At 51.4% G+C, this 25,366-nt stretch overlaps 1 protein-coding gene across 8 annotated transcripts in view; it reads left to right on the forward strand.

Moving 5' to 3' along the window:
* The window catches only part of SLC8A3 (solute carrier family 8 member A3), a 118,341-nt gene extending 92,975 nt beyond the window's left edge, over positions 1-25,366 (forward strand). Inside the window, exons 3-8 of one of the 8 annotated variants that reach the window (XM_087746801.1) lie at positions 129-232; positions 9,751-9,768; positions 18,344-18,468; positions 18,985-19,084; positions 21,974-22,249; positions 22,574-25,366. In XM_087746801.1, the coding sequence (XP_087602927.1) occupies positions 129-232; positions 9,751-9,768; positions 18,344-18,468; positions 18,985-19,084; positions 21,974-22,249; positions 22,574-22,950 (1,000 nt within the window). In that variant the 3' untranslated portion in view covers positions 22,951-25,366. The remainder of the gene's footprint in view (positions 1-128; positions 233-9,750; positions 9,769-18,343; positions 18,469-18,984; positions 19,085-21,973; positions 22,250-22,573) is intronic. The other 7 variants (XM_087746794.1, XM_087746800.1, XM_087746802.1 and 4 more) reach the window with 7 other exon arrangements.

Genomic DNA, 25,366 nt, shown 5'->3' on the forward strand with positions numbered 1-25,366 from the left:
CGCGCACCGCCCCGCCGGGGAAGGGGCTGCGTGCCAGGAGCCCGCGCTGCCGCCGCTGCTGCTGCCGCCGCCTCGCCTCTGGCTGGCCGACCCGCTATACACGGTTGTCTCTCTTGTTGTCCCTACAGGAAGACCGTAAGGGTTAAGATAGTAGATGAGGAGGAATACGAAAGGCAGGAGAATTTCTTCATTGCCCTTGGTGAACCGAAATGGATGGAACGAGGAATATCAGGTGTGAGATCCTTTACGAAAAAAATGAAAAAAGAAAAAAATCAGAATCAAGTTTCCAAACCCCAAATCCGGAAGATAAAACCCTCTTTCTCCTCCTTCCCCTCCCTCCTTTTCTCCTCCTCCTGTAGATGGATCGACTTCTATTCTCTGCCCTCCTGTATTCTCGCTCTCACCCTGTTTCGGTGTCATCTCTGCCTTTTAGAGCCCAGCTTACTTCTGATCCTCCTTTTGTGCAATGCTTGAGCCTTGGAGGCTGTATTATTTTGATGGGGTTTCCTTGTCTTGATCTGTTTTTTTTTCTGAGTACACCTTTGCTGTTCTCCCCTCTCCTGCTCCTTTGCCAGGACCTTGGGGAATGTGAAAGGCAAGAGAAGGGCGTAATGCATGGCTGCCCCTTCAGCTCCTCCCGTACACCCCCCTGTCCTTCCCTCTGTTGTTGCCTGCCAGCGGCATTGCCTTGGTGCTCTTGGGTCCCTCCCTATGAGGCGTGCTGAAAAGCCCATAGGAGAAGAGGGAAGGTGTAAGGTCTCTCATTTTGCTTTTATCTTTAAAAATGATTTTCCATGTATTTCATCTGAAAACGGCCTTGATGTATCACAAACAATCACAGCCTGTTGTGCAGAGGGTGTGGAGCTCTGCTGATGTCCTGCTTCATCAGCAGTGAGACCCAGGATCTCCCAGCAGAGCAGGATTATAGTGGGAATAAACCCTGATTTATGGTCGCGCCTTGCCTAGATGTATCTTTGTCCTTGTCCTATATGTGTTTGACCCCTTTGTCACTGACCAAGTCTTGCCATTGGCTTCACCAGCTTTGGGGTGGCCCAGGAGGGCCAAGCTTTAAACAGAAGCACTTTACAAAAGGGAATTCAAATCCACCTTCTAGGTGTCTGATACGGAGTAGAGACAGACGTGTGCCCACAGGCTTATTTCTGCTCCCATGTGCTGCTGCAGGTGATGGGAACACCTGGCAGTTCCCCATGCATTGGACAGGTTTCCCTTGCTGAAACGTCTCCTGTCTCTTATCTGGCCAGCACAGCGGCTGCCCTCTGGCCAGGCCGAGCTCCCGTGCATGGCTCTGCAGGACATTCGGGATAGACACAGCTTGCATAAGCATGACAATGTCATATAGCATCCGTGGATTTGTAAAATGTAAACCCGAAGAGGATTCATAGTTTAATGCTGTTAGACCATCTTCTGCAGCCTGAAAGCAATGAGGGACATTAGTTTTCCCTGTGTGTCGAGCACAGGCCCGCAGGTTTCATCAAAGTCCAACTGCCCTTGAGTGGAAGCAGTGACCAACCTGCCATATCCCATGGCGGTATCTCCCAGCAATTAATTACCCTCCAGGGTAAAGATATGAGTATGATTTCTAGTAGAAGTTGTCTGGCCTCAGCTTGTAGCCACTAGTTATTTTCCTACTTTTCTCCATCAGATAAAAGAACTATATAGTGTGCCATAGCTTCCGTGTAGGTATCTGCTCACTATAGCTGTATTACACTCAGTTTTCTTCTTGAAAGTTTAAGGAGATTAAGCCCTTTGAATCTGTGTCAGCAAAGTCTTCAGCCCTAGAATCACTGCCCCTTCCCATCCACAGGGCTCCCACCTCCATCTCAGCAGGTACAGCAGGAAAATCGCCTGCCTCTGGCTCTCTCCCGCTTACGCACTCGGCAGCCTGGAGCATCACACTGAAGTTTCTGCGCAGTTGGCTGCTCTCTGTGAGCCCTGCGTCCTTTTCTAAACCAGCGAGCTTCAGGATACAGAGTCAGGATTGGGCTGTTTTTTGTGAAGTCCTGCATTTCTTTTTCCCGTATAGGCCACGTTGCATCTGGCTGAATAAAAACATGTATTTGAAAAAAATCCAAATAGCCCTTAAGGTGGTCCAGTTGTAAAATGTCCTCGTTATTATTAGGACCATGACACCAGTTTGCCATATTGTGGGTGTCTCATTTACAGCAGCATCAGTTGGAGTCAGTGGAACTGTCTGATTTGCAGCAGGCAGAGAGGAGATCAGAGCCGGACTAAATGATCTGCAACACAGAGCCTGCAGGCCAGCCGCTTCCCTCGCCACAGGTAAGGAGGCACCTTCTTTACCTGGAGGAAGCAAAGGACCGTGCCGAGGAGGAGATGCAGAGCCCTGGTTGGCCTCATCAGAGAAAAGTCAGAGTGAGAGCACTGTGGTTTTAAAACCTAAGAGGCGGGAGATTAAAATGCATTTGTAAACGTTGCTGGCACAAGGTGGCACAGTTGCTACACTAATTCCAGGGCATCTGGAAAGATCCCCAGCTCTATAGTGCTGCACGCGGTGGCATCTCCAACGAGCGTACCTTATGCCTGGGATGAAGAATAAGGAGCTACGCGAGGCTTTCCCATGCGGAGCATCGGGACTGATAGACAGCAGGTGCTGTCGCCAGCAGGGTCATGGGGTGCAGGCATGAGCAGCTCCCAGTGGAGAGGAGGCAGCCCAGGATGCGTGTGGACTCGCACACGCTTGGGGAGGTGTGCAACCTGCCGTACAGCATCGGGAAGGGACGCTCACGCTGACTCCCACACACACGTTCCTGCTGTCATCACGCCGTTGCAGGGGCAGCGTTTGGATGGTTTATTTATTGCAAAGCACACTCACAACCGATACAGCCCCGCGGGCTGCAAGGACAGCACAGCCGCCTTGGTGCAAACGGGGCCCTGCAGTGCTGCTTGGATGCTGCCATTGTCCCGCACCCGCAGACGGGGGGAAAATCCCAAACTGCAGTCGCCTAGCTGGGACTTCACTGGGTCTTGTTGCGGTGATGAAAGGGCCCCCACGTGACTCACATGGCGAGGGCAAAGCAGAGCTCCTGCCTCTCCTGGAGGGTCAGGCTGGGTTGCTTTTGATGAAGAGTCTCTCTGGGTTTTGGCTACCCGCGCATTTGTTTCCAGCACCACAAAAGATGTGGTCTTCTTGACGGTGTGTCCTCATTTTATTGTTACTCACCACTTAGCTCTGTCACACTGAGCCAGTGCCTAGGGTGCTGTAGGAGTATTTTATGTTCTCAGATGGCTCTTCGTAATGTCTTCAGAACATCTTTTCTGGCCCCATTGGGAGCAGGGCAGTGTTGGGTGCCTCAGCTGACTGGCAGTCGTGTTTGGAAGTAATCTGCGATCCAGGTTGCACAGAGACAGCCCGTCTATCACAGTTGTGCCTCCACTATCACAGCTTTGTGCCGAGGGCCTGCACTCACACCAGGACCTCACCTTAAGGACACAAGCTAGGTAGCAGTGATGAAATCAGTGATGAAATGTGGTGCCCTGAAGGGCAGACAGAGCTGACGGCAGGTGATCAGGGGAATAGATGTGTGCTGCTCAGTCCAGCCTGGGGCAGAGTTTGGATAGTTTATTTTGGATGCAGAACTTGGTCTGGAGCCCCACGCTGTTAAAATCCCCTGTGCTGTCCCTGAGGGTATCCACACTGCTGCTGGCTGTGGTGGCATCGGTTTCTTATAGACACACAGCGAAAGAGGACAGCAGGCGGGAGCAGGGTTCGCTACCATACGGTTGATTTGCATTACTGGCTGCACTGTCCCATACATGTGCCGGTACAAAGCAGTTGCCACCAGTCAAGGGAACGTCTGCTTGCCCTGACCGGAGCTGTGGGGTAGGGGGGAATGACCTCGTCTTGGGCTGCACAGTTGGGTGAGGCTGTGTATCTCCAGGAGGGTCCCTGTGAGGGCCAGAGCTCAGCAGGACATTCATCCTCTTGCTCTTGCTGTTTGCACCTGCAAGCGCCTTACCGGGGAAAATACATCTCTACTCAGGAAGGTACCTGTGGTCATGCAAATGCAAATGCCTGTCTTCAGGTTGCTTAGGGCTTGCGCAACGCAAAACAGCCACTGAAACAGCCTTTTGATGCATTTTGCATCCTCTGCAGATGCTGCTCCTCACTTTTAACCCCAAATTATATCAGTGCCGTGCTGCTTTGAGCCTTGGGCACCCAGTTGTTAACGCTTGCCATAAGGAGAGCTGACCACCTCCTCCTGTTCTTTACAGACCCCCTATATAAAAGTTACATCTACAATACCAAACTTTGTCTTGCAGCCTCTTTATTCTTTTTCACCAATTGCTTTCTGCAGCTGGAGTTTTTCAAAGCCTTTCTGATCATCCAAACAAATCACATCAAGTAGTTTTACTTTAGCAGCTCTTTTTGTTGATGTGCTCCAATAATTCAAAGAGATGAGAATAGATCTGAGATGGGTATCTTGCCAGCCCGGTCTGTGATGAAGACCGATACTGACTCAGTAGTGGCATATCAGATGCAAAGAACACGAGCAAAGATGGCGCTTGCCGCAAGCTGGTTGTATCGAAGTGAACGAATAAAAAGAAATCAAAGAGAGACTCTTATTCTTTGCTCGGCAAAGATGGTAAATGTTGCTTTTCTCTATCCTCCTGGACATTCCGAGGTTTCCTGATTTTTTGGTCTTCTCCATTTCTAAGGAATTAATCTCTGAATCCTTCTTGTCTCGCCTTTCCTCCGTATGTGCAGTCACGTAAACTGAATCCCTGTCTACTGAGTGCTGCAGGGCTTTGAAACCTCCCAGCACCCTGAGCCACCTTTCTGACCATCCTTTTTTCAGCACCGTTTTAAAGTGTTCCTGCAGTGAAACGAGTCTTTTCCTTTATGACAAGATGCTGTCTGTTGGTTTGACTCTTGCTCTCATGGCAGCTCTGGCATCGTGTCAGCTCACAGTAAGGATCGAGGATTTTGCTGCTCTCAGCCCAGCAGGATTTTTGAGAAATACTTTCTTCACACATCAGCTTTCACACTTTGTCTGCAGTCCTGGATTACAGGAGAAAAACTTGCTTTTCTTTCCTTGGATAAAGTAGGTCTTCTGCTTAAATTGTGGTTAACCTTAGTGCTGATGGAGCCCAAATGGCGAGCGAGGCTACTTTGGAAGAGTTCACTTGATAGCAGATAGTGGTGAAAATAGCATTTGGAAAATTATGTTTCATGAGGGTAATTGGGAGTCTGCTCGTGAGAATTCAGCTTGTGGCACAGTGGTGGAAGATTCAACCTCAGGGCTGGTGCATGAAGGCTGAGTCTTGAGGGTTACGCTTTGTAAAAGGGACCAACATCCTTCGTGCAAAATTTTGCTTTAGAAAGCACATCTCCCACAAGATACAGCTTCACTGGAAATGGGAGCACAGATGGCTGGCAAGCACTATTAAACAGCTTGCTGGCAGGAGCTGGCTTGGGAAGATTTTGCGTGAAGTCCTCTCAGCCCTCCCAGCAGAGTCAACTGGTGTGGACAAATCTCATAACACATCTCATTTTAATCAAGTGTCAGCACCCCTGACGGGAAAGCTTCGTGCCCCAGAGGGAAGATGTTGCTGGGAGTCGCAGAGCGAGGATTAAACTGTGAAGGAAGGATTCCTAGCTTGGATTGATCCAGCAAGTTATCTATATCAAAATATTGATGAAATGATGTGTCTTGGTACAAAGGTCCATGCCTGGGTAAGATAAGCTGCATCAATACGTGAGCACATGTGCTGCAGTTTTCTGAAGTGTGGGCAGATGCTGAGAAACTCCTTCCATCAGCTGCTGATGGGAATAGCAAAGAAATGTTAGATTGCTGTTACCTCCTTCCCCGAAGGTTTAATAATTTGCTTCCAACTCTGTGATTAAGGTAAACGCTGCTGATTCTCCTGATGGAGAGGAGTCTCTTGGAGTCTGCAAGAGCTTTGCTCTTGACTTCAATAATAACAGCATTCAGGTTAACACTGCAAGATCTCTGCCTTGTTTAGCCTATAAAAAAACCCATGTTTATAGCTCTTCACAGTCCATTAGGGAAACAGTTTGCTCACCTCAGTGAGCAAATCTGGAGGCAGAGCCTGTGGACAGTTGCATCTGGAAGATGGGGGATCCTTACCTCTTTGGGGAGCTGAGCCCGTCGTTGGCATGGTCACTGAGGTCCTTTGGGTGCACACGGGGTGCAGGCAATGTGTTCTCCTTGCTTTTTGCTGCCTGTGACTGCCCTGTTGTGTGACTGAGGGTCTCCTCAAAATCCAGCCTCCTCTCCTTCATTTCAGCTTACTCTGTAAATCCCAGGCCTTTAACAAGGATCCTCTTATCTACACAGTGGCTTCCTGGAGTCTTTAGGGATATTGATTAAAAAGATTTATGTTAATGAAGAATGAGTCCAGAATAAAGCATGCAGTGTGGTCTAATCTCTCTCTGAGGCAAACAGCAGAAAAAGGTATTTCACCGTTTAGAAAAAGAGACACACATTTAGCACAGAATTTACAGGATTGCCCTATTTCTGGTCTGCTCCCATCCCAAGCCCAGTTCCTCTTGGTTTAGCCTTCTTTGGCCTCGGTAGAGTTAAAGCAGGAGGGAATTCCAATTCGCCACATGAGCATGCACGTCACAGCAGGATTTCACCCCAAAGTACATTGAAAAGATGCAGATGAAATCGTTTATTAGTAATTAGCTTTTTTAGCAGCTAAATTCGGGTCTAAATTGCCCAGTTTCAGGGGTGACAGGGGAAACAGAGTTCATGCACACAATTTTGACTTTGCCTAGTGAAAACCAGGCCTGCAGGGCAGAGAAATCCCAGTAAAGGAGGAGCTGGGATCCAGAGCTGAAGCCTTTGGGTCTCCTGAGAAAGTCAGCATCACTTACCCTGTCTGCGGACACAGGTGTGTGTCTGCACTCCTTCTGTGCAAGGGTTAGGTGAGGGGTACTTGGGACTGCTATTTTGGATTTGACTGCGGAGCTAATTTTAGCAGCTCCCTGTAAGCATACGCATGTCAAGCCTCTGAGACTACCTGAGATGCCAACAGCAATGAGGTGGCCTGGCTTGGCCCCATGAGGAGCGTGACGTGCAGAGCAGGAGTGCAGGAGGAGGAGAGGAGCCCTAGGGAGGGATGGAGGGATGCAGTCCAGGCTGGGGGCAGCGGAGGGAGGCTTGCGAGATGGGAACAGCACGGGGGCCATCGGCGGGGCTGGTACAGGTACAGCATCCCCAGATGGACTGTCAGGAAACATTACAGGTCAGGGCTAGGGGCACATTAGCAGATGCATGTGCAGGAAGGAAGCTTTAGTCCGTGAAATCATTTTCTTGCTTGCATGCACAGCATTCACTCAGAAATATAAAGATAAAATAATCCCTTGGCTTTCTGCATGCTGTATTCTTGATGTTTCATTCATAGCTTTATAGGCTTCTTCAAATATTCATGTATCGTATCATAAGTGAAAGGGAGAAAAATAGTTCTTTTGCAGGCTTAAAAGGAAATGGGGAAAAAAATAAACTCAAATCCCAGAGCACTAGAATAACAGTTTTAAAAAACATGAGGAACCAATGATTTTTTTTTTAATAACCACAGTAGCTAGGGGCCCAGTAATATTTCATTATATTAAATTTGAACACTGAATCGACCCAGTGTACTAATGCTTGTAATTGCAAAAGGCAAATTAAATTCCCCCACATTGTCTGGAGAAACAGAAGACCATGGAATAGTAAGGAGGCCACAGGTTAGCATGGAGCTGCAGCAGGGTGGATCTACAAGGAGGCTCAAGATTGGTGCTACAAGGAGCAGTGACAGACCTGCTGGAGACTTCCAGGCAGAGCTGTGTGGAGGACAGGAGGTTGTGCGGGCAGAGAAGGTTGTGTGCTTCTTGTGGCTCTGTGGCACTGTACATGCTGCAGAACATATTTACGAGTGGTTCCCCCAAAGGTTTTTGACTCTCCAAAGGAATTGACCCTGAAACACGGGGGATGCTCAGCAAGCAGCCTCTTCATTGCCCCTTCCCCTTACACCGCACCTCTACCTGCCCACACGGACAAGGGAGATCTCCCCGAGTGGCCAGGGTATTTCCAGCCGGGGAGATGGATAGGTGGATGAAGATCTCGACTGGGCCGATGCCTCTTCACAGGCTGTTGGGAAAGCTGTGCCCATGGGTGCTGCCTGACAGTGCCCGAAGGTGCAAAGACGTGACTGGGAGCCAGGACTCAGGATTACTTTCCTTGGCTCTGCCACTGATGTGCTGTGCGACCTTTGACGAATCGCTTAGGAAATCACTTTCAAGCCAGCATGGATACAATTAGGTGCCTCTGTATAACAGTGCCTGCTTTTTAGAGGACTGAACCAGCAAGCCTGGGTAAATTAGCACTTTTGGACTCCAGCCCACTTCTGAGTTTGCAAAATGTTCCCTTTAGCCTCTCTTTGCTTGCTTCACCATCTGTCAAATGGCGCTGTTAATACTGACTCAGTCTTTGTAGAGAGTTTTAAGCTTCTGCGACTAAAAGTGCATGATAATAAGTGTTAGTAATTACAATACCGTCATTGCATGCAACCAAGTCTTTGGGGACCAGTTTGCTGTTTGAAGGACGAGTAGAAGTCAAAGCTAAGGCACAGAGCTGGTGCTCAGCCCCTCTCAAAGAGGGTTTGGTATTTTTTGCTAGATGGGCTCTCCTGTAGTTAGTTTTAAACTTGGATGCAGGCTGTGGCTTTCTAGGGGTAACACCTAAGAGGGATCCAGCTGGATGTTTCTTGGTGACAGCTCTGGGGAGTGGGGAAATCAAGGCAGGGGCGGGCGAGGAGGTCGCGGCTGAAGGCAGCAAGAGGGCTGGACTGTGCCTGTATGGAAAGTCAGGGGAAGGTCACCCCTTGCAAGGACCTTCGCCCCCTTCTCCTCCCTTCTTCCCACCTCAAAGCTCACAGGACCATGCGGTCACGTTTCCCGGGAGGCAGTTTCATCCTGCTGCAATGACATTGCACGTCTCATGCCCCTGCAGCATTGTCAGGCAGACCTGCAATTGGGAGCAAAGAGAGCCAGGAGGACTCAAAGCGGTGATGCTTTATGTGTGCCTGTGCTCCTCTCAGCAGCCTGACCCTCTGGGAGCGGTACCTGTGGGGTGCAGGATAGGCTCAGGTGAGCCAGGGCATCCCGGGGGATGATGCACAGCCATGTTACTCCCTGCCCTATTTCACACTGGAGGCCAGCACCCATTTTATCACCACCTCCCCCTGATGATGCTCTCCTCAGTGAGCTGCCCATCGCCCCGGCCACCCTCTCTTCTCAGCCACCCATGGGTTTACCAGGGCCTCCCCGGTTGCGCCAAGCCCTGCCGCAACCACATACTCCCGGCTGAAGTGGGGGCACCCCCCATGCCTTCAGGTCAGTTTGGGTCATGTCAGGCCCTGATGGCAAGCATAACCGTCCCCCCTTACTTTTCCTTTCCCCTCCTCGCTAGTCCCCACCTGCATCCCATTCCTCTGCCTTCGCCTGGGGGGGTGTGATTCTGGGGAGCCAGCACCCCGGTGCTCACCAGCACTCACCAGCATCCTCTCCATCTCACTGCCGTGGGGTCTGCTCCCCAGCCTGCGCCTGGCATGCAGCCCCGGCAAGCTCGCGCGCTGCCTTGCACCACGTCCATTGCTCACTGACAGCCGTCATCTGCAAAACAGCTTTTCCCCCTTGGATATTAACTTTTTCCCTCTTTTCTTCTCTCTCCCTGTCTTTCTTGTGTTCTTCTCTCCCCACAGCCCTGCTGCTCACCCAAGGTAAGTGCTTTTTCTCCTTTCCTCTGCCTGCTCTGGCTCTGTTTTGACCCCTTTGGTCAGCCCCTTGTGTTTGTGTTTGCTGTGTTGTAGACAACCTCAACTCATGGTGCTTGTGTCCAGAAGGAACTAGTTAAGAGCAATGCATTAAGAACAGGACAGTGATTGATTGACATGTAAGAGCATTTCCCATATTCCAGGTTTTTCCCTGCAGTTTTGGGAAATGTCCCAGCCAGGGCTGCAAAGCAGAACATGCAACTCTGGCTGGTCTGGGACAGTGACTCGACTCTCTTGTCGGGCAGCTCTGGGGCTTGGTTTGTCCTGATGCACCAGGGAGCACAGGACTTTTCTGCAGGGGGTTGGCACTCCTGGGGCATGGGGTGTTGTTGCCTGGGGTGGCTGAGGGTGCAGGGTTGCGCAGGTGTCCCCTTCCAGTGCAGGATCAGACTGCGCATCACCCCTCAGTGCGTGCACCCAGGTGCTCTCCACCGCCTGTCCTGGGGGGTCCCGGGGGTGCACCCAGCGCCAGGGCAGTGCTACCAGGGCACGATAAGCATCAGCACCGTTTCCCTCCTCACCCTCAGCTCGGGCTCTGCACTCTTCATCTCCTCTTCCCGTGACAGGATTTTACATGTATTAATACTGAGCCCCCCCCCTCCTTGCCCAAAATCCCCGTTAGGCTGGTCTCTCTTGATCCCACTGCGGAGTGATGTACGCCTCCTGTATTTTTCTTATTCCTTCAATTCCAGATATGATTACAGTTGAATTTGCACTAAAGAAACATTTGTCAGAAGATAAGGGTGGGCACGCAGGATGCAGAGAGGAGCTCAAGTCTGACAGGTTTGCAAGCAGAGCTGAAAACGAAAGCGTTCATCACGCCTAAGCTGTGCTGCAAATCAAAGGAGCAGCATCTGCCGTGCAAGCTTCAGTCTCTGCTCCTTTTTGGAGGATGCCAAATGTGCTGTGCAGGGGATGGCCTGAGCCCATCGGATACTGGGCTAATTAGGAAATTGCTAGTGGCAGGCAGAAGTCCCCAGCTCCCCAAATATCAGCTTAGGGTGTTCACAGAAAACTCCTTAGAGCGGTTTGGACGTTTTCCTTTGTTACTTCTTCAGGTTCAGGAGGACTGGAAACAAGTTGAGCACAGCCTCCTTCCCAGTAATTTCATTGCTTTAATTCAGTAGCTGCCTAATTTGATCAGAACCCCGGGAACCAAATAATTTGTATTAAAATAACATAACTTTCCTCCCTCTGTTGTGATCCAGCCTGATTGCTTTTGGCAGCCATTATTGGAGAACTTGGTCACCAGCTATGGAAATTTGCTTTACTGTTAATAATGAAAAGCCTCCTCTCTGTCTGGCCCTGGGGTGCCCCCCTTGCCCCGAGGGTGCCCTCTGTATTCGGCCCCCGCACAAGCTTCAAGCCAGCGGCCGGCCAGCCAGGGAGCAGAGCCCCGCTCGCCGCAGAGGCACGTGCTGAGTGTCACTCAGTGGCAATCACGGCTAATCAGCGGGGAGAGAAGTGACGTCCTCGTTTAGTCCGTGTCATGTTAGATTTAGATTACATGGACGTGCAGGAATCTTTGTAAAAAAACTGCATTATTGAACATTTCAGTGGAATCTGTCGGTCCCGCTCCTCGTCCCCTCCCTCCCAGAGCAGCTGACAGTGCTTTTCCCGGGCAGCGCCCCTTTCCCCAGGGCTGCCTCCCTGGGACCGCTGGCCACCCTGGCTCTCCTCCGCAGCCCTGGGGCGTTCGCTCTCTCACGCCACCCCTTTGGCAGCCCCCACGGGGCAGCGGCGGCACGGTCCCTGCTCACTGCGGTGGCCCCATCTCTTTGCGGAAGCCCTGGGGTGCCCCGATGGATGAGCCCAAATGAAAACGCCTCTCTTGTCCCAGCAGCCCTTTCCTGGGGGTAAATGGGAGATCCTGGCCCTGCCCCCCCCACCTTGCAGAGCCCTCCCTGGGAAAACATGGCTGTGAATTTTACACAAGGCAAAGTAACCGGGCTGGGGAGAGCCTTTGGCACCAGTTCAGCTCAGCGTTTGTTTCCTCCAGACGGGCTCTCTGAGCCAGACTTGCAAGGCTGTGCAAAGCTTTTGAAAGCCTTGCTTGGCCAAGTGTCCAGTGCCGGCCGTTGGGGATGCAGAGGACCACAGTAGTATGGGGTGGCTGTGGAGTGACTTGAGAGTCAAACCTGGGGTTTTTTTTAACTTCTCTGATGCATAACCTTTTGTTTTGGCACTGGCAATGTTCTCTCCATACACTCTTTATACAGGGAAATATTCGATACCAAAGTGCATAGCTACTCCAGTTGTCCCTGCCATTGCCAGCAGTGGATGAGCCGCTCTGGTGGTCTTTCCAGTCTTTGCAAAAGTCACTGAAAGCCTGAGCAAAGCTTTGCTTGCAAGTTCTTGGGCTCAGGAGGTCCAGATCTTTAAAGGAATGATGAATTATCCAAATGATAGATACTTCTCTACCCTCATTTCCACATATTCAGCCAGATCAAAGAAAATATTTCTAAATATGTTTCATTTGTGCATTAAAACTCCTGGGTCCAGTTTGCAGTGGGAAGGACTGGGGAGCAGAGACGCCGGTTGACTGGCCTGTCGGGGACGGTTGTGTCAACAGCAATCTCAAGGCAGAGCCAGCAGTGGAATACTGCGCACTTCCCAGCCCTGTGCCTTAGCCCCCCTGATGAATGTGCAGCATTTCCCAGTTAGCATTAAGGACACGGGGGCATGTATACGGGATGTATCACGCCTCAGAAATAGCTTTCAGGGCTAAGTAAGCAGATTCTTCCCTTTTTAGAAAGCAGCCCAGGCTGCCGGTGCTTGTGCCTGTGCATGTGTTTCAGTAAAGGGCATATCCATATGCTAACCTCAAAAGCCAGAGTGTCTTTTAGCCAGCAGTCTTCCCCAGTTGTGACTGACGGCTTGACAGCGCTCTGGAGAGAGGAACTCATTCATGCTCACTGTTTAGTTTGTTTAGCCAGGATTATATTTTATTGAGCCGCAACAAAAAAATCCCATTTTAATTGTCATTTTAATTTCTTCCTAGCAGCACAGTCCCCAGAAGGGGTGACCTTCATGCAGATACATGCCCGCTCTAGAAATGGATGGAGACGAGATAGCTCGAGGAGTGTGAAATGGCCTTCATAGCAACCTTTCATGAATACATTGCTGGTTTTAATCCAATTTATTCAGCAAGTGACAGGGAATACACGCTGGTCTGTGGCTGTGTGGTAGTCTTGCAGCATTGCCTAGGTGATGGGTAGCTACTTCTCTAATGGTGTTACAGGGCTTTCCCATTGCCTGTTTCAGCTCAGAAGGTGTGCTGGCCAGATTACACCATGGAAATGGGCTTAGTATCTAACATTGATTTATGATGTGGCCACAGGGCCACAGGCAACGTCCAGTTCCCATTTGGTCCCCCCTGGTCTGAAGGAGGTTGAGCTAGCAAGCACTCGTGAAGTACCTACCTTCCAGGAGCAATGCATGCTGTGGGAACACTGCTCAGTGCTCCCCTTTCCCCTGGAAAAAATAAGAGGAGGAGGAAGGGATCTGCTTACAGTATTTTGAGCCCAAGAAACTGCCTATCATGCATAGGTCGGAAAGTGCTTTGCAAATAGCTGCAGATCGAGTCCCAGGTTGGCCCTGCAGGCATAAGTCGTTCTTGTGCTGGTGGGAGAGCTGAGTGAATGTGACAGGGCTGCAGAGCACGGCAGTGGCAGGACCATAAGTAGGAGCTGCTGGCCCCCCTCATCTGTCCTACCTTTAAGGGTCTGAACTGACTGAGGCAGAATAAGTGAGAGCATGGATTGGTTTAACCAAAAACCTCGCCTTGCTTCCTGCAAGAGTTGGGTCCAGTGCCTAGCGGGTGTCAGCTCTGGCCATTGCTACAGCCTGGGCAAAAGTGGACTTCATTCTCATTCCTCCCAGCCAGCCTTTGATCTTACCAGACCTGTTGTTTGTCTCCTCTGCTTGTAGCATCTCCTCTCTAAGCCGTGGGCTCCCTGGCACAAGGAGCAGAGTACCTTGGGGCAGCACCTGGCACAGCAGCCCCAGCTTGTCCAGCCCTATCAGCCTGCACATGCTCCTGTAGCCCAGACAGGTTGCTCGCACTCGATGGTAGCACACACCTATGTGCCAGAGCAGCAGGGTTTAGGGGACCCTTCTCTTCCCACCTTCCCCTTCGCAGGGAGGAGGTAGAGGCAGCCCAGGAGGTCCTGGCAAGCTCCTGTTCTTGCTGGTCATAGCCAGACCTTATCAGGCTTAATTGGGGTTGACAGCAGGGAGTCCAGGGTGCAATCCGCATTGAAAAGCAGGTACTGATGCTGATACAAACAGAAATCAGGCTAGTTAATAATTAAGCTGCAGCTTGGCAGCATTCACCTTGACAGACTTGCCCTTCCAAATTAAAACTCTATCTCTCCCCCCTGCCCCCAGTGTTTTATTTATAACAGCCCTTGATAGTCGTCTTTGCAGGCTAACACAGCAGGGTGATGCGTGACACACCTCACCTCTCCCTGCTCCGAGAGCCATCCCTACACATGGGAGCCATCCCTACACACGGGAGCCATCCCTACACACGGTCCCGCAGGAGATGGGGGCCTGTGGCTACCATAGCCCACATGGGAGCATGCCCCATGCTTGCTGCAGAGACAGCGTCCCCCTGCAGCTCTGAAGGCAGGCTGGGGCACTGTGCTGCTGGCTGAAGTGCTTCCCTGAAAGGCAGGAGCATCGGGAGTGTGCTCTGCCATTGGGACGTTGCAACAGTTTTTTCCCTCTCAGCTGTTGGATCTGTACACACAGGGCTGGACTCAGTCCTCAGCATCCCATGGGAACAGATGGACCCAGCAGGCCTGGAGCAGGTTCAGGTTGGGGTCTGGTGTTTTGCAGAGGTTGGCACTGATTCATGCTACAGGGCACTCAAGTGTCCTAAATGGTAGGTGGGGAGAAGTGGCAGATTCATGTAGGTGCTTTGTATTGCTCTTTGGAGGTGCTTAACGCTCCCCTTAATTGTATGGCGAGTATAGATTGGGGCAAGAGATGTGTCAGCTGGGCTCTTAAGCATGTCCTTCCTACCACAAATGGCGCTTCTCTAACTTCAGAGGACAATCAGTGGCCTGGTATGTGGCATGTATGGATCGCTTGCAGGAGTGCATTGAGCAAGATCCAGCACAATATTGACGTGTGACAAACTCTGTTTGTCTCCTACATTAGGATAGAGGCTCAGAGAAAATACAATGGCAGGTGCAATGTTTTCAGATGCACCTTTGAAGTTTGTTAGGTTTCTGTGCTTTGCTTTCCTGTTGCACATTCACAAATGTGACTGCTTTTTAATGAGGCGTGAAGGAATTGCCTCCTTTTGTCATTATCTGCAAGCTTCTTCTATTAACATTTCTGTGAGGTACCCATTTGGAGATGCTGCCTATGCCTTTTCTCCTGCGGTTTGCTTGCAGCTGACATTGAAAGGCTTAGCCTGGCAGTGGTGTTCCATCAGCTGCCCCCATAGGACATCCTTGACGTGCCTTCTTGGGCAACTGTGTTTCTTCTCTCTGCGCCCCAGTTCACCGTATTCACCGCAGAGGAGCTGTGTGGTGACAGCAGGGCCTCCATTATTCATGTCTCGGTGGACGTGCTGTCAGCAGGCTGCAGGTCTCCATCGCTGGTCAGCTTGTCCCTTCACTGCGAGTGGCCTACCAAGGGCTTGAAGGTGCCTCTGGTGGCACTTCTTCCACTGACAAGATGCCCTCTGAAATAGCACAAAAGTCCACAGCGCCTTCACTTCGGTGGAGTGCCTGGTCCCATGCTCACTGCATCCAGCCCCCAGTTTTAGATCAATCTCTCCACTCCTCGTCATGGACATGTCACTTGATTTACACTGAGCTGCCTGGCAAGTGATTGCCACGCTCATCAAATTAGTGGTGATCTGCAAGTGGCTTGCAGAGACAACGCAGCCCCCTGCCAGCAGTCGAAGGTCCTGCCTCTGGCCGTGGACATGGGGGTTCCCATGCAGCCTGCTCGACAGCCTTGGACCTGGCGCAGTCGGAAGAGACGGAGCAGGTCTCCCGCCTCCGAGGAGGGTATCGGGTCTCGCGCTGTCCTGCCTGGCACAAGTACATAAACCAGCATGAACAAGATGCCAGGTTCTGGGATAAAGCCATGTTGGATACCGCTCCCTACGGGGAGGAGAAGGCATTCTGCACTGCTTGTGCTTACAGACTTTCCTGCAGCTCAGCCTTGCCTAGATAGCTAATATCTGCATGAGGCTCCGTGTTGTCTTACCATGCCAAAGGCTTTTGTCAAATCAATTAAAGTGGTGACCGAGGCTTGGTTGCATCGTTTCTCCTGGAGTTGTTAAGCTGAGGAAATTCTGCCCGCCATTCCCCATTTTCAGGGCAGCTCTTCCGATTCCAGACATTTGCTTTCTGCGCTATGCAACTGCAGCCAGTGGGCGAGAGCCCAAGGGACCGAGCCGCCAGCTGCGACCGCAGCTTTTCTGATGTAGTTACTTCCCAGCGAAGGTTGTAGTGAGCCAGACTGTCCCCGAGTCTGGGCTTTGCAACCCTGCTGGGATGGCTGCTGTGCTTTTGCTCAGCTCAGTACTGTCAGCACATGTCAGCACGCGCTCAGCTCATCTGCCAAGCTGGGCCTTGCAGAGCTGAGGGTGCCTCCTCCCCTGAGCTGCAGGTTGTGGGGGAGCTCAGACGGAAGCAAGCCACGTACGTGGTATGGCAACTGATATGTAAACACCTGCATTTTCAATGATGGATACAGCTTGTCATCTTTATACACTTCCAGGTAGAGGCAGAGACTGGACTTTCTTGATCTCTGTCTTGGAAAAAGAGATGTAGATTTCATCTAACTGCCTACTCAAGTGAATAGAAGTAACTTGAATCTTGTTCTTGATGATCATCAGTCCATGTCTCCAAGTGTAGCATAAGGCAGAACATTTTGTCCAAGTTCACCCCTGTTTCTGCACTTCTCCAGCTCAGCTGCCTCCTCCCCTCTGTGCTTGCTTGGTCTTTGCCCCCTTACCTTGGGGTAGTTGCCCCCTTACCCCTCTGGCATCCTGCATTGCCCGGCTGCGTTGCCCACCTTCTTCTCCAGGTGCTGTGCTCCCCGGTCTCAGTATTTGTAAACTTTTGGGGATTCCCAAATCCAGAGTACACTGGCTTTGAGCTAGGCATTGATGGTTTTGATGTACGTCATTGATTTCAAATGATGGATGTATTTGCTTCTGCTTCTGTGATGGGTTATAATAATGTCACCTGCCACAGGAGTCATTATAAATTTTATAAACTCTGCAGGACTTGCAAGGTTTACAGTCTTTGCAATCAATCTAGCCGGGTTGATGAAGAGAAGGCACAGTTTATAACTAGATTTCACTGGGACTTTATAATTTCTGTGTGATTTTTGGTGCTGAGTATGAGATCTGCTGGAGTGCACATGGGATTAATCATATCTGAGGCGAGGCATTACCTGGGGTGTTTGTAAACTCTACAGGAAACCTTGGGTAGCATCTGACCCACTGCTCAGCCAGAACAAGATGCTCTACACGTGTGATACCCCACCGGGTTCTGCAGAGCTCCAGCTCCCGCTCCCTGGCTCAGCTGGGCCCTGTGCTGCAGCTTGTATGCCCTGACTGGTCAGGCACAGGAAAGCCAGGGGAAACACAGCTTCTTTCTTGAGATGGCAAGGCTTTTCAGAGAGCCCACCAGCACTTGGGTGTGTGGGTGGGAGAGGAGACCTGGGTCAGGGCCGGGGACAGTGCCAGGACACCATTCTTGCTGCTTGGGGTGCTCCTTCCCGTCCGGGCAACCAGAACCTCCCCGGGCACCTCGCTGGGTTTGCTGGGGCATCAGCAAGGTGACACCAGCACAGAGTCGTCTCAGCATGCTGCACCTCCCAGGCAGTCCCACGGGACACCCCTCCTGCCCCATGGTGGCATCTGCTGACCTGGGGTCCTGGTTTAGTTTGCTCCAGCAGAAACTAAACATGCAGTAACAGGAAAGCAAAAACCCACTTGGCTCCTGACTTACTTCTTCCTGTTCATTTTTCCAAATGCTGGGAACGTGTACGTGTGTGCGTGTATGGTTGTGACTGTGCGTGTCTATCTGCGAGTTAGATCAAGTGACACAGTGCCGACAGTGATTTTTCTAATCAAAGGGGAATAAAAAGATCCTGTCTCTTGTTCGTTCAAGCCAGAAAACATGCCAGGGAATTAAAGCTGTCTTACAGGACACTTGTGCCAAATGATCTCCCCAAAGATGTGGCTGCTGCAGGGATGATGGGAGGGCGTATGTCATCCAAGAGCACCAATGCAGGCTGAAGAAACATTTGGGTTTTTTTTTTAATGCATTAAAACCATGTTGTGTATGTTCGTGGTGACTAACTGACACCCAGAAATCTTGGTCCTTTGTTTCTGTGGTCCAACAGCCCACCACTGCCCCCCAAATCTGCATGAGCTTAGCAAGCTGTGAAGGGGCTGCAGAAGCCCATGCTCAGGCCCTGCAAGCAAGCCCAGTGCTTCAGGGCTGCTGTCTACAGCTCAGTGTTGACCTTGCTTTCACAGAGGTGGCTGAGAGGAAGCTGACGGTTGAAGAGGAGGAAGCCAAGAGGATTGCAGAGATGGGCAAACCAATACTTGGCGAGCATCCCAAACTCGAAGTCATCATTGAGGAGTCCTATGAGTTCAAGGTCAGTAGTTGTCCCAGGTGTCCTCCAGGAAGGGAAAGCTGCGTGGCACTGAAGAGCAGCCATGGAAAGCAGAACTGAGGAGGCTGGGGGTGGCCGCCTGTGCAGGGAAAGGGCTGCTGGAAGATGAAAAGGACAATGCAATGCAATGAAGTATGGAGGAAGCCTACAAGAGATGCCAGAGAATGTAGCTGCTCATAGGCAGAGGTGAAGGGAGGAAGACAAGGGAGCCTTGCTGGAAGCAGAAGAAACTAGTGTGCAGGAGAGGGCAGGAGCAAAGCTATCTCTGGTGAGGCAGGAGCAAGGGAAGAGGAAGCGTCCTCTGGAATAAGGGGTGGCAAAGAAGCAGGCTCTGGTGAGGTTTGGGCCAGCCTGTCCATGGCCTCATCTGACTGGTAGGAGAGTGCTTGTGGCACCCAAACAGTTTGGGAAGGGTCTGTGAGACCGCAATGCACTGCAAGATCAGCCTTGCCTGCTAGCAGCCAGTTTAATTGCTGTGCATCTTTATTCCCACAACAGAGCACCGTGGACAAGCTCATTAAGAAGACAAACCTGGCATTGGTTGTAGGAACACATTCCTGGAGGGACCAGTTCATGGAGGCCATTACCGTCAGCGCAGGTGAGGGGGACATCAGAAAACCCACACCAGCATCCCCAGGGTTCATGCAGCCTGGGATGAGATCTGTCTGGGCTCAGGAGGCAGCGTCTGGCTGGTCAGATGCTCAGCTGTTGTGTGTGTGGTGGTCATCAGCAAAGCCAGTCCAAAGAGCTCCTCTGCTCCAAATGTACTGAGCTTTTGCAGATGCATTAGCTAGGAGCCCAGGAGATCCATCTTTTGATGCAGAACCATCCAGGACACCAGTTTTCAAAGACTTTACTTCTGCTGGCAATGCTCCTGCTGCTTCAGTGGTCTGATGAGCAGCGTACAGGCAGCAAAATCCCATCCTGGCCGGGCTGCTGGCTCCTGGTGTGCCCAGTGCTGTCCTGTTCAGGTGGTGCCTGCTGCTGGAAGATGTCCTGTCTGCCACGGCCAGTAGAGTCTCTGGGAGCAGGGAGGGTTGCCACATATGGACAGGAGATGTTGCTCCACGATGAAGCAGCTGGTGGAGGCAAAGGCCCAGAGACCTGGTAGCTGTTGCCCAGGGAGCCTGAGAGAGCTCACTGCTTCCAGAGCCCGGCAGCCATGGAGTAGACATTTTAGGCATGTCCATGCCATTAATGACACTCAGGCACGTTTCTGAACCTTTTCTTCATGGTTTGGCATCTTTCCGGAAGGGCTGTTTTCCACCCAGACGTAGTGCAGGAAGCAGGCAGGCAACTGAGCAGGAGCTGTCACCAGTGGCCACAAGGGCTTCTTCTGATGTGAAAGGAGAGGTGTGGGGTATTCAGTTATCTTCTTTCTAGCTATTAAGAGAAACTGCCTCTGTGGAAACAGTACTTCCATCCTTGTAGCAAGCAGGCCTGCTTCTCGCTTCCTCCGTCTCTCTCCTTCCCGTGCCATCTGCTCTGTGCTCCCTACCTGCTTTCTCTTTTACCAGTTTATTTCTGTCATCCTGTATCTCCACAAAGACCAGCAGTGCTTCCAGCCTTGGGGCTGACCTGGCCCACCAGGCTAAGGAGGGAATCCCTCCAAGGGGCTGCAGAGCTGCTGCTGATACCCTCATGCAGATGAGAAATTTCTTGCTAGGACACTTCTGGTGACCAGCCTGTGCTGTGGTGCAGGAATCATAGAATCATAGAATGTCTTGAGTTGGAAGGGACCCACAAGGATCATCGAGTCCAACTCCTGTCCCTGCATAGGACAACCCCAAAATTCACACCATGTCTGAAGGCGTTGTCCAAATGCTTCTTGAATGTTGTCAGGCTTGGCACCGTGACTGCCTCCCGGGGGAGCCTATTCCAGTGCTCCACCACCCTCTGGGTGAAGAACCTTTTCCTAATATCCAACCTAAACCTCCCCTGGCATATCTTCCTGCCATTCCCTTGGGTTCTATCGTTGGTCGCCAGGGAGAAGAGATCAGCGCCTGCTCCTCCTCTTCCCCTTGTGAGGAAGCTGCAGACCGTGATGAGGTCTCCCCTCAGTCTCCTCTTCTCCAGGCTGAACAGAGTGACTTCAGCCACTCCTCATATGGCTTCCCCTCTAAACCCTTCACCATCTTCGTGGCTCTCCTCTGGGCACTCTCTAGTAGCTTCGTATCCTTTTTGTACTGTGGGGCCCAGAACTGCACACAGCACTCAAGACGAGGCCGCACCAGTGCAGAGTAGAGCGGGACAATCCCCTCCCTCGACCGGCTAGCCGTGCAGTGCTTGATGCACCCCAGGGCACGGTTGGCCCTCCTGGCTGCCAGGGCACGCTGTTGGCTCGTGTTCAACTTGCTGTCGACCAGAACCCCAGATCCCTCTCCGCAAGGCTGCTCTCCAGCCTCTCGTTCCCCAGTCTGTACGTACATCCAGGGTCGCCCTGTCCCAGGTGCAAAATCCGGCACTTGCCCTTGTTAAACTTCATCTGGTTGGTGATTGCCCAGCCCTCTAATTTGTCCAGATCTCTCTGCAGGGCCTCTCTGCCCTCCAGAGTGTCAACAGCTCCTCCCAATTTTGTGTCATCGGCAAACTGTGATAACAAACCTTCAAGTCCTGCATCCAAGTCATTTATGAAGATATTGAAGAGCACTGGCCCCAAGATGGATCCCCGTGGGACCCCGCTAGTGACTGGTTACCAGCCCAATGTAACGCCATTTACTATAACCCTTTGAGCCCGACCCATCAGCCAATTGCTCACCCATTGCATTATGTGTTTATCCAGCTGTATGCTGGGCATTTTGTCCAGGAGGATACTGTGAGAGACAGTATTGAAGGCTTTACTGAAGTCCAAAAAGATTACATCGACGGGCTTATCCTGGACAACTAGGTGGGTAGCCTTGTCATAGAAGGAAATCAAGTCTGTCAAGTAGGACTTTCCCTTTGTGAACCTGTGCTGGCTGGGGCCAATGACTGCGTTGTCTTTCAGGTGTTTTTCAATAACTCCTCGAATAATCTTCTCCATAATTTTGCCAGGCACAGGAGGACCAAGAGATCACTCCATTTTCCCAATTCTATCACTTTCTACTATTTTACCCCCCCAAAACATCAATTGCCTGTGTGACTTCATGGTGCTTCTCAACAGTGAACACCACGGGCTGATTACATGCTATGTGACTGCCCGTGGATGGGAACAGGGACAGGGATGGGGCTGCCCCTCTGTGGGTACAACACAGTGCTCTGCCACTCCCCAGCCCTGCAGGCTCTGGGGTGTCCTGGGAGGCCCTCCTCTTGCCAAGCCTCACCCATCACTGAGCGACCTGGTGTGCCCCAAGCCCACTGTTGTGGCTGGCACCACGCCACCTTGTCCCAGGAGAGCAGCATCCCTGGAGCCCTGGGGTGGGGGACCAAGCACGGGCTGCAGCCCACCCCCATAATCTTGACCTGCCCCATCATGAGCACTGGACCTCTTCTTCCACGTTGTTTGCAGCAGGTGATGAGGACGAGGACGAGTCCGGTGAGGAGCGCCTGCCATCCTGCTTCGACTATGTGATGCACTTCCTGACCGTCTTCTGGAAGGTGCTGTTTGCCTGCGTGCCCCCCACCGAGTACTGCAATGGCTGGGCCTGCTTCGTCGTCTCCATCCTCATCATTGGCATGCTCACAGCTGTCATTGGCGACCTTGCCTCCCACTTTGGCTGCACCATTGGCCTCAAGGACTCAGTGACTGCCGTCGTCTTTGTCGCCTTTGGCACTTCTGTACCAGGTGGGGTGACCACGGGGAGGAGACAGGGTGGGAGGAAAGTCCTCTGGCAGCTCTCCTATCCCAGGGGAGCAGCTCAGCCATGGGGATGGGGTTCTGGCTGGGAAGGGGCTCCACAGTGCCCTGTCCCCAGGCAAGGTCTGCACCCCACTTGGTGGCAACATGGGGTCCCTGGACCCAGGAGGGGGGGTGTGCACCAGGAGAGATCCATGTCCCAACCTGGCCAGTGCCACACCTGAGCCTCCCTTGTCCCCAAGACATGAAGGGTTGCCCATTTCTCCTGTTGGACCCCCAGTGATTTCTCCTTCCCTCCTCCCCCAACCCCAGACACGTTTGCCAGCAAAGCCGCGGCCATCCAGGACGTGTACGCCGATGCCTCCATCAGCAATGTCACGGGCAGCAACGCCGTCAATGTCTTCCTGGGCATCGGGCTGGCGTGGTCAGTGGCAGCGATCTACTGGGCGTCGCAGGGGCAGGAGTTCCAGGTGTCGGCGGGCACCCTGGCCTTCTCCGTCACCCTCTTCACCATCTTCGCCTTCATCTGCATCAGCGTCCTCCTCTACCGCCGGCGGCCCCACATCGGGGGGGAGCTGGGCGGCCCCCGGGGGTGCAAACTGGCCACGACGTTGCTTTTCGTCAGCCTCTGGCTGCTGTACATCCTCTTCGCCACCCTGGAGGCCTATTGCTACATCAAGGGGTTTTAGGCGGTGGAGGGACGGTGCCGCCGGGAGGAGGGACCCCCTCCTCCATTACCTCACTGGACACCAGTCCTGTAAGCGTGGTTTCACCAGAGGGGACGGCTGTCCGTCAGAGGCTGCCGCTGCCCAGACAGTTGGACGGCTGGGTGCCAAGAAGAGCAAAACCATCACAGAGTGAAAAAAAAAAAACCCAAACAAAACCCACCCAGAGTGATACAAAAGAAAAGAAAGCAACAATGGCAAGTGTTGAAATAAAACAAAACACAATAAACCCAGCCACTGACCCCATTCAATGAGATTAAGAAGTTTCAGCCATCTCCAAAGGCCACCTCTCCCATAGGGGCTTGTCTGCTTTCCTCCCGAGCACCCCTCCACTGTAAGGAGACGTTTTCTTATTTTTACTGGTTGGGAATTGCAGAAGGCTGATCAGGAGTTTGATTTTTTTTTTTTTTTTCCTTTTTTTCCTTTCATTTGCTTGTTGCTTTTTGATTTGGGAGGGCACGCTGCTTGATTATGTTTTTTTTCTTTTTTACTACTAAAACAGAAAAATGTTAAAAATCTACTCTAAAGCTTCAAGCTGCCGTCAGTGCTGGAATTGAACGTGTATTTTTTGAAGCCACAAAAGACTGTGACACAGTCAAAGAACTTTTTCAGTATTACTCGTTTCCTCCCTCGCCGCCTTCCATTTCTTTCTTTTTTAAGAGCATCACAAAACTGATATATTTTTAATACAAACACAGACACACACATTCAGTGACAAAGGCTGGAGCATGTAGCATCTCAATCACCTGCCTGGGCTAAGAAAAAAAGGAGGGGGAAAAAAAAAACCAGACCCCAACCCTCTAATATAATAAGTATCATGTATATTTTGACTATGGCATTTCTCTTTGTATAATTAACTTTGAGCTTGTGGTACTGCAGGGAGAGAAAATTATGTTAATTTACAACCGATAAAGAAATAAATGGCTACCCAGGAACAGCCTGCCCTGGGGGGAGCAAGGGGGCGAGGGAAAGCGGTACCGGCTCCTTGGGAGGGTGGTGGTGGGTTTGCTGTGTGATCCTCCTGCTCAGAGGTGGAAATGAATTCAGGAAAACCCGGATAGTTCCCAGTGCCATCCCACCCCGAGCTGTGGCATGGCTGCCCTTTCACTTGATTGCTACCCCAGTTTTCACAGCACCCGCATCTTGCTGGTGGTCTTCAGGCCATTGAAAGGTACGGGCTGAAAAACTGCCACCCACGCCAGGACTCTTGTAGCATCTCGAGTACCTTTTAGGAACACCAGACAGACAAAAAGGCATCCTTTTCATTTGAAGTGCATTTCTTTTTAAGAAAAAAAAAACAAAACAAAACAACAAACCACCACGAGAGTATGTCATGAATTACATCAATGGCTGCAAATTGAAATGTTGGGTTGGTAATCAAAATAAATAAAAACTATACCTATATCTATATAAACAGTGCTATCTAGAAACATATTTCTTAATTGAGAGCCCTGGAAGAGGGTGTTAAAACCTTACTCTTTGTAAAGTGTTTTCAAGATGAAGATAATGTCTTCTCTCAAGAAACAGGTGCTGTAAAGGGAAACATTTTCTTCATAAAGTTCCCTATAATAAGCCAAATCTGTGGAGGCGGCAAGAGAGGGGTTGCGAAAAGGTACGTCTCTGCCTGCTGCAGTGCTTTCTGCTGCCCCAGGAGGCAGGGAGGAGGTGGCCACAGGTTAGGAGAAAAGCAATGGGAACAAGATTGTCACGGACAAAAAAGAGATGTAACATTATAGGAGGTGACTAGATGAGAGTGATGATGGTCCTTAACACACAGATGAAGTATTTATTTTCATACGAAATGTTTAGCAGATACCTATATCTCTATATAAATGTGTATACACATAGGGCAGAGAAGGATCCTTCCCAGAGGAGCAGCAGGAGTTTTTTCAGTGGGAGCCCACCATGGGTGAAAGCCAACAAGCATCCGACCTCCTGCCTTACCCTCCCTTCACCATGCCTTTGGGAAAGGGCATGAAAAAGGGCCTTGGGGCCAGGCTCCCACCGAGCTTGCTGGTCCTTCTGGCTTCTAGCCGTGCCAACAGCCACCGAAGCAGCTGCTCCCACCACCGGCCACCACCGGCCACCACCACCGCTGCCCACCAGCCGGGGACCCCAGAGCACACACGTGTGACACTGAGAAAAATTACAGAAGCCCCCCAAATGCTCTCTGGGAGGGTTTAAAGTGCAGCTCTCAAGGGGAATTGTTATCACTGCTGTTTTTAATTTGGACATACAAAGTTTGTTGAGCTCTTATTTTACCCGTGCCAGCTCACCCACCCCTGGGTAAAGCCCAGCCTGGGGAGCTGCCGTGCCGTTCTTCTGTTGCTTGTGCTGTGTCCACCATGTGCTTTTCATCCGCTTCCTTCTTCAGCTGACC

The sequence above is a fragment of the Nipponia nippon genome, unplaced genomic scaffold, assembly GCF_047370975.1.
Source record: "Nipponia nippon isolate SJK-2023a ecotype South Korea unplaced genomic scaffold, ASM4737097v1 scaffold_10, whole genome shotgun sequence".
NCBI classification, from domain to species: Eukaryota; Metazoa; Chordata; class Aves; order Pelecaniformes; family Threskiornithidae; genus Nipponia; species Nipponia nippon.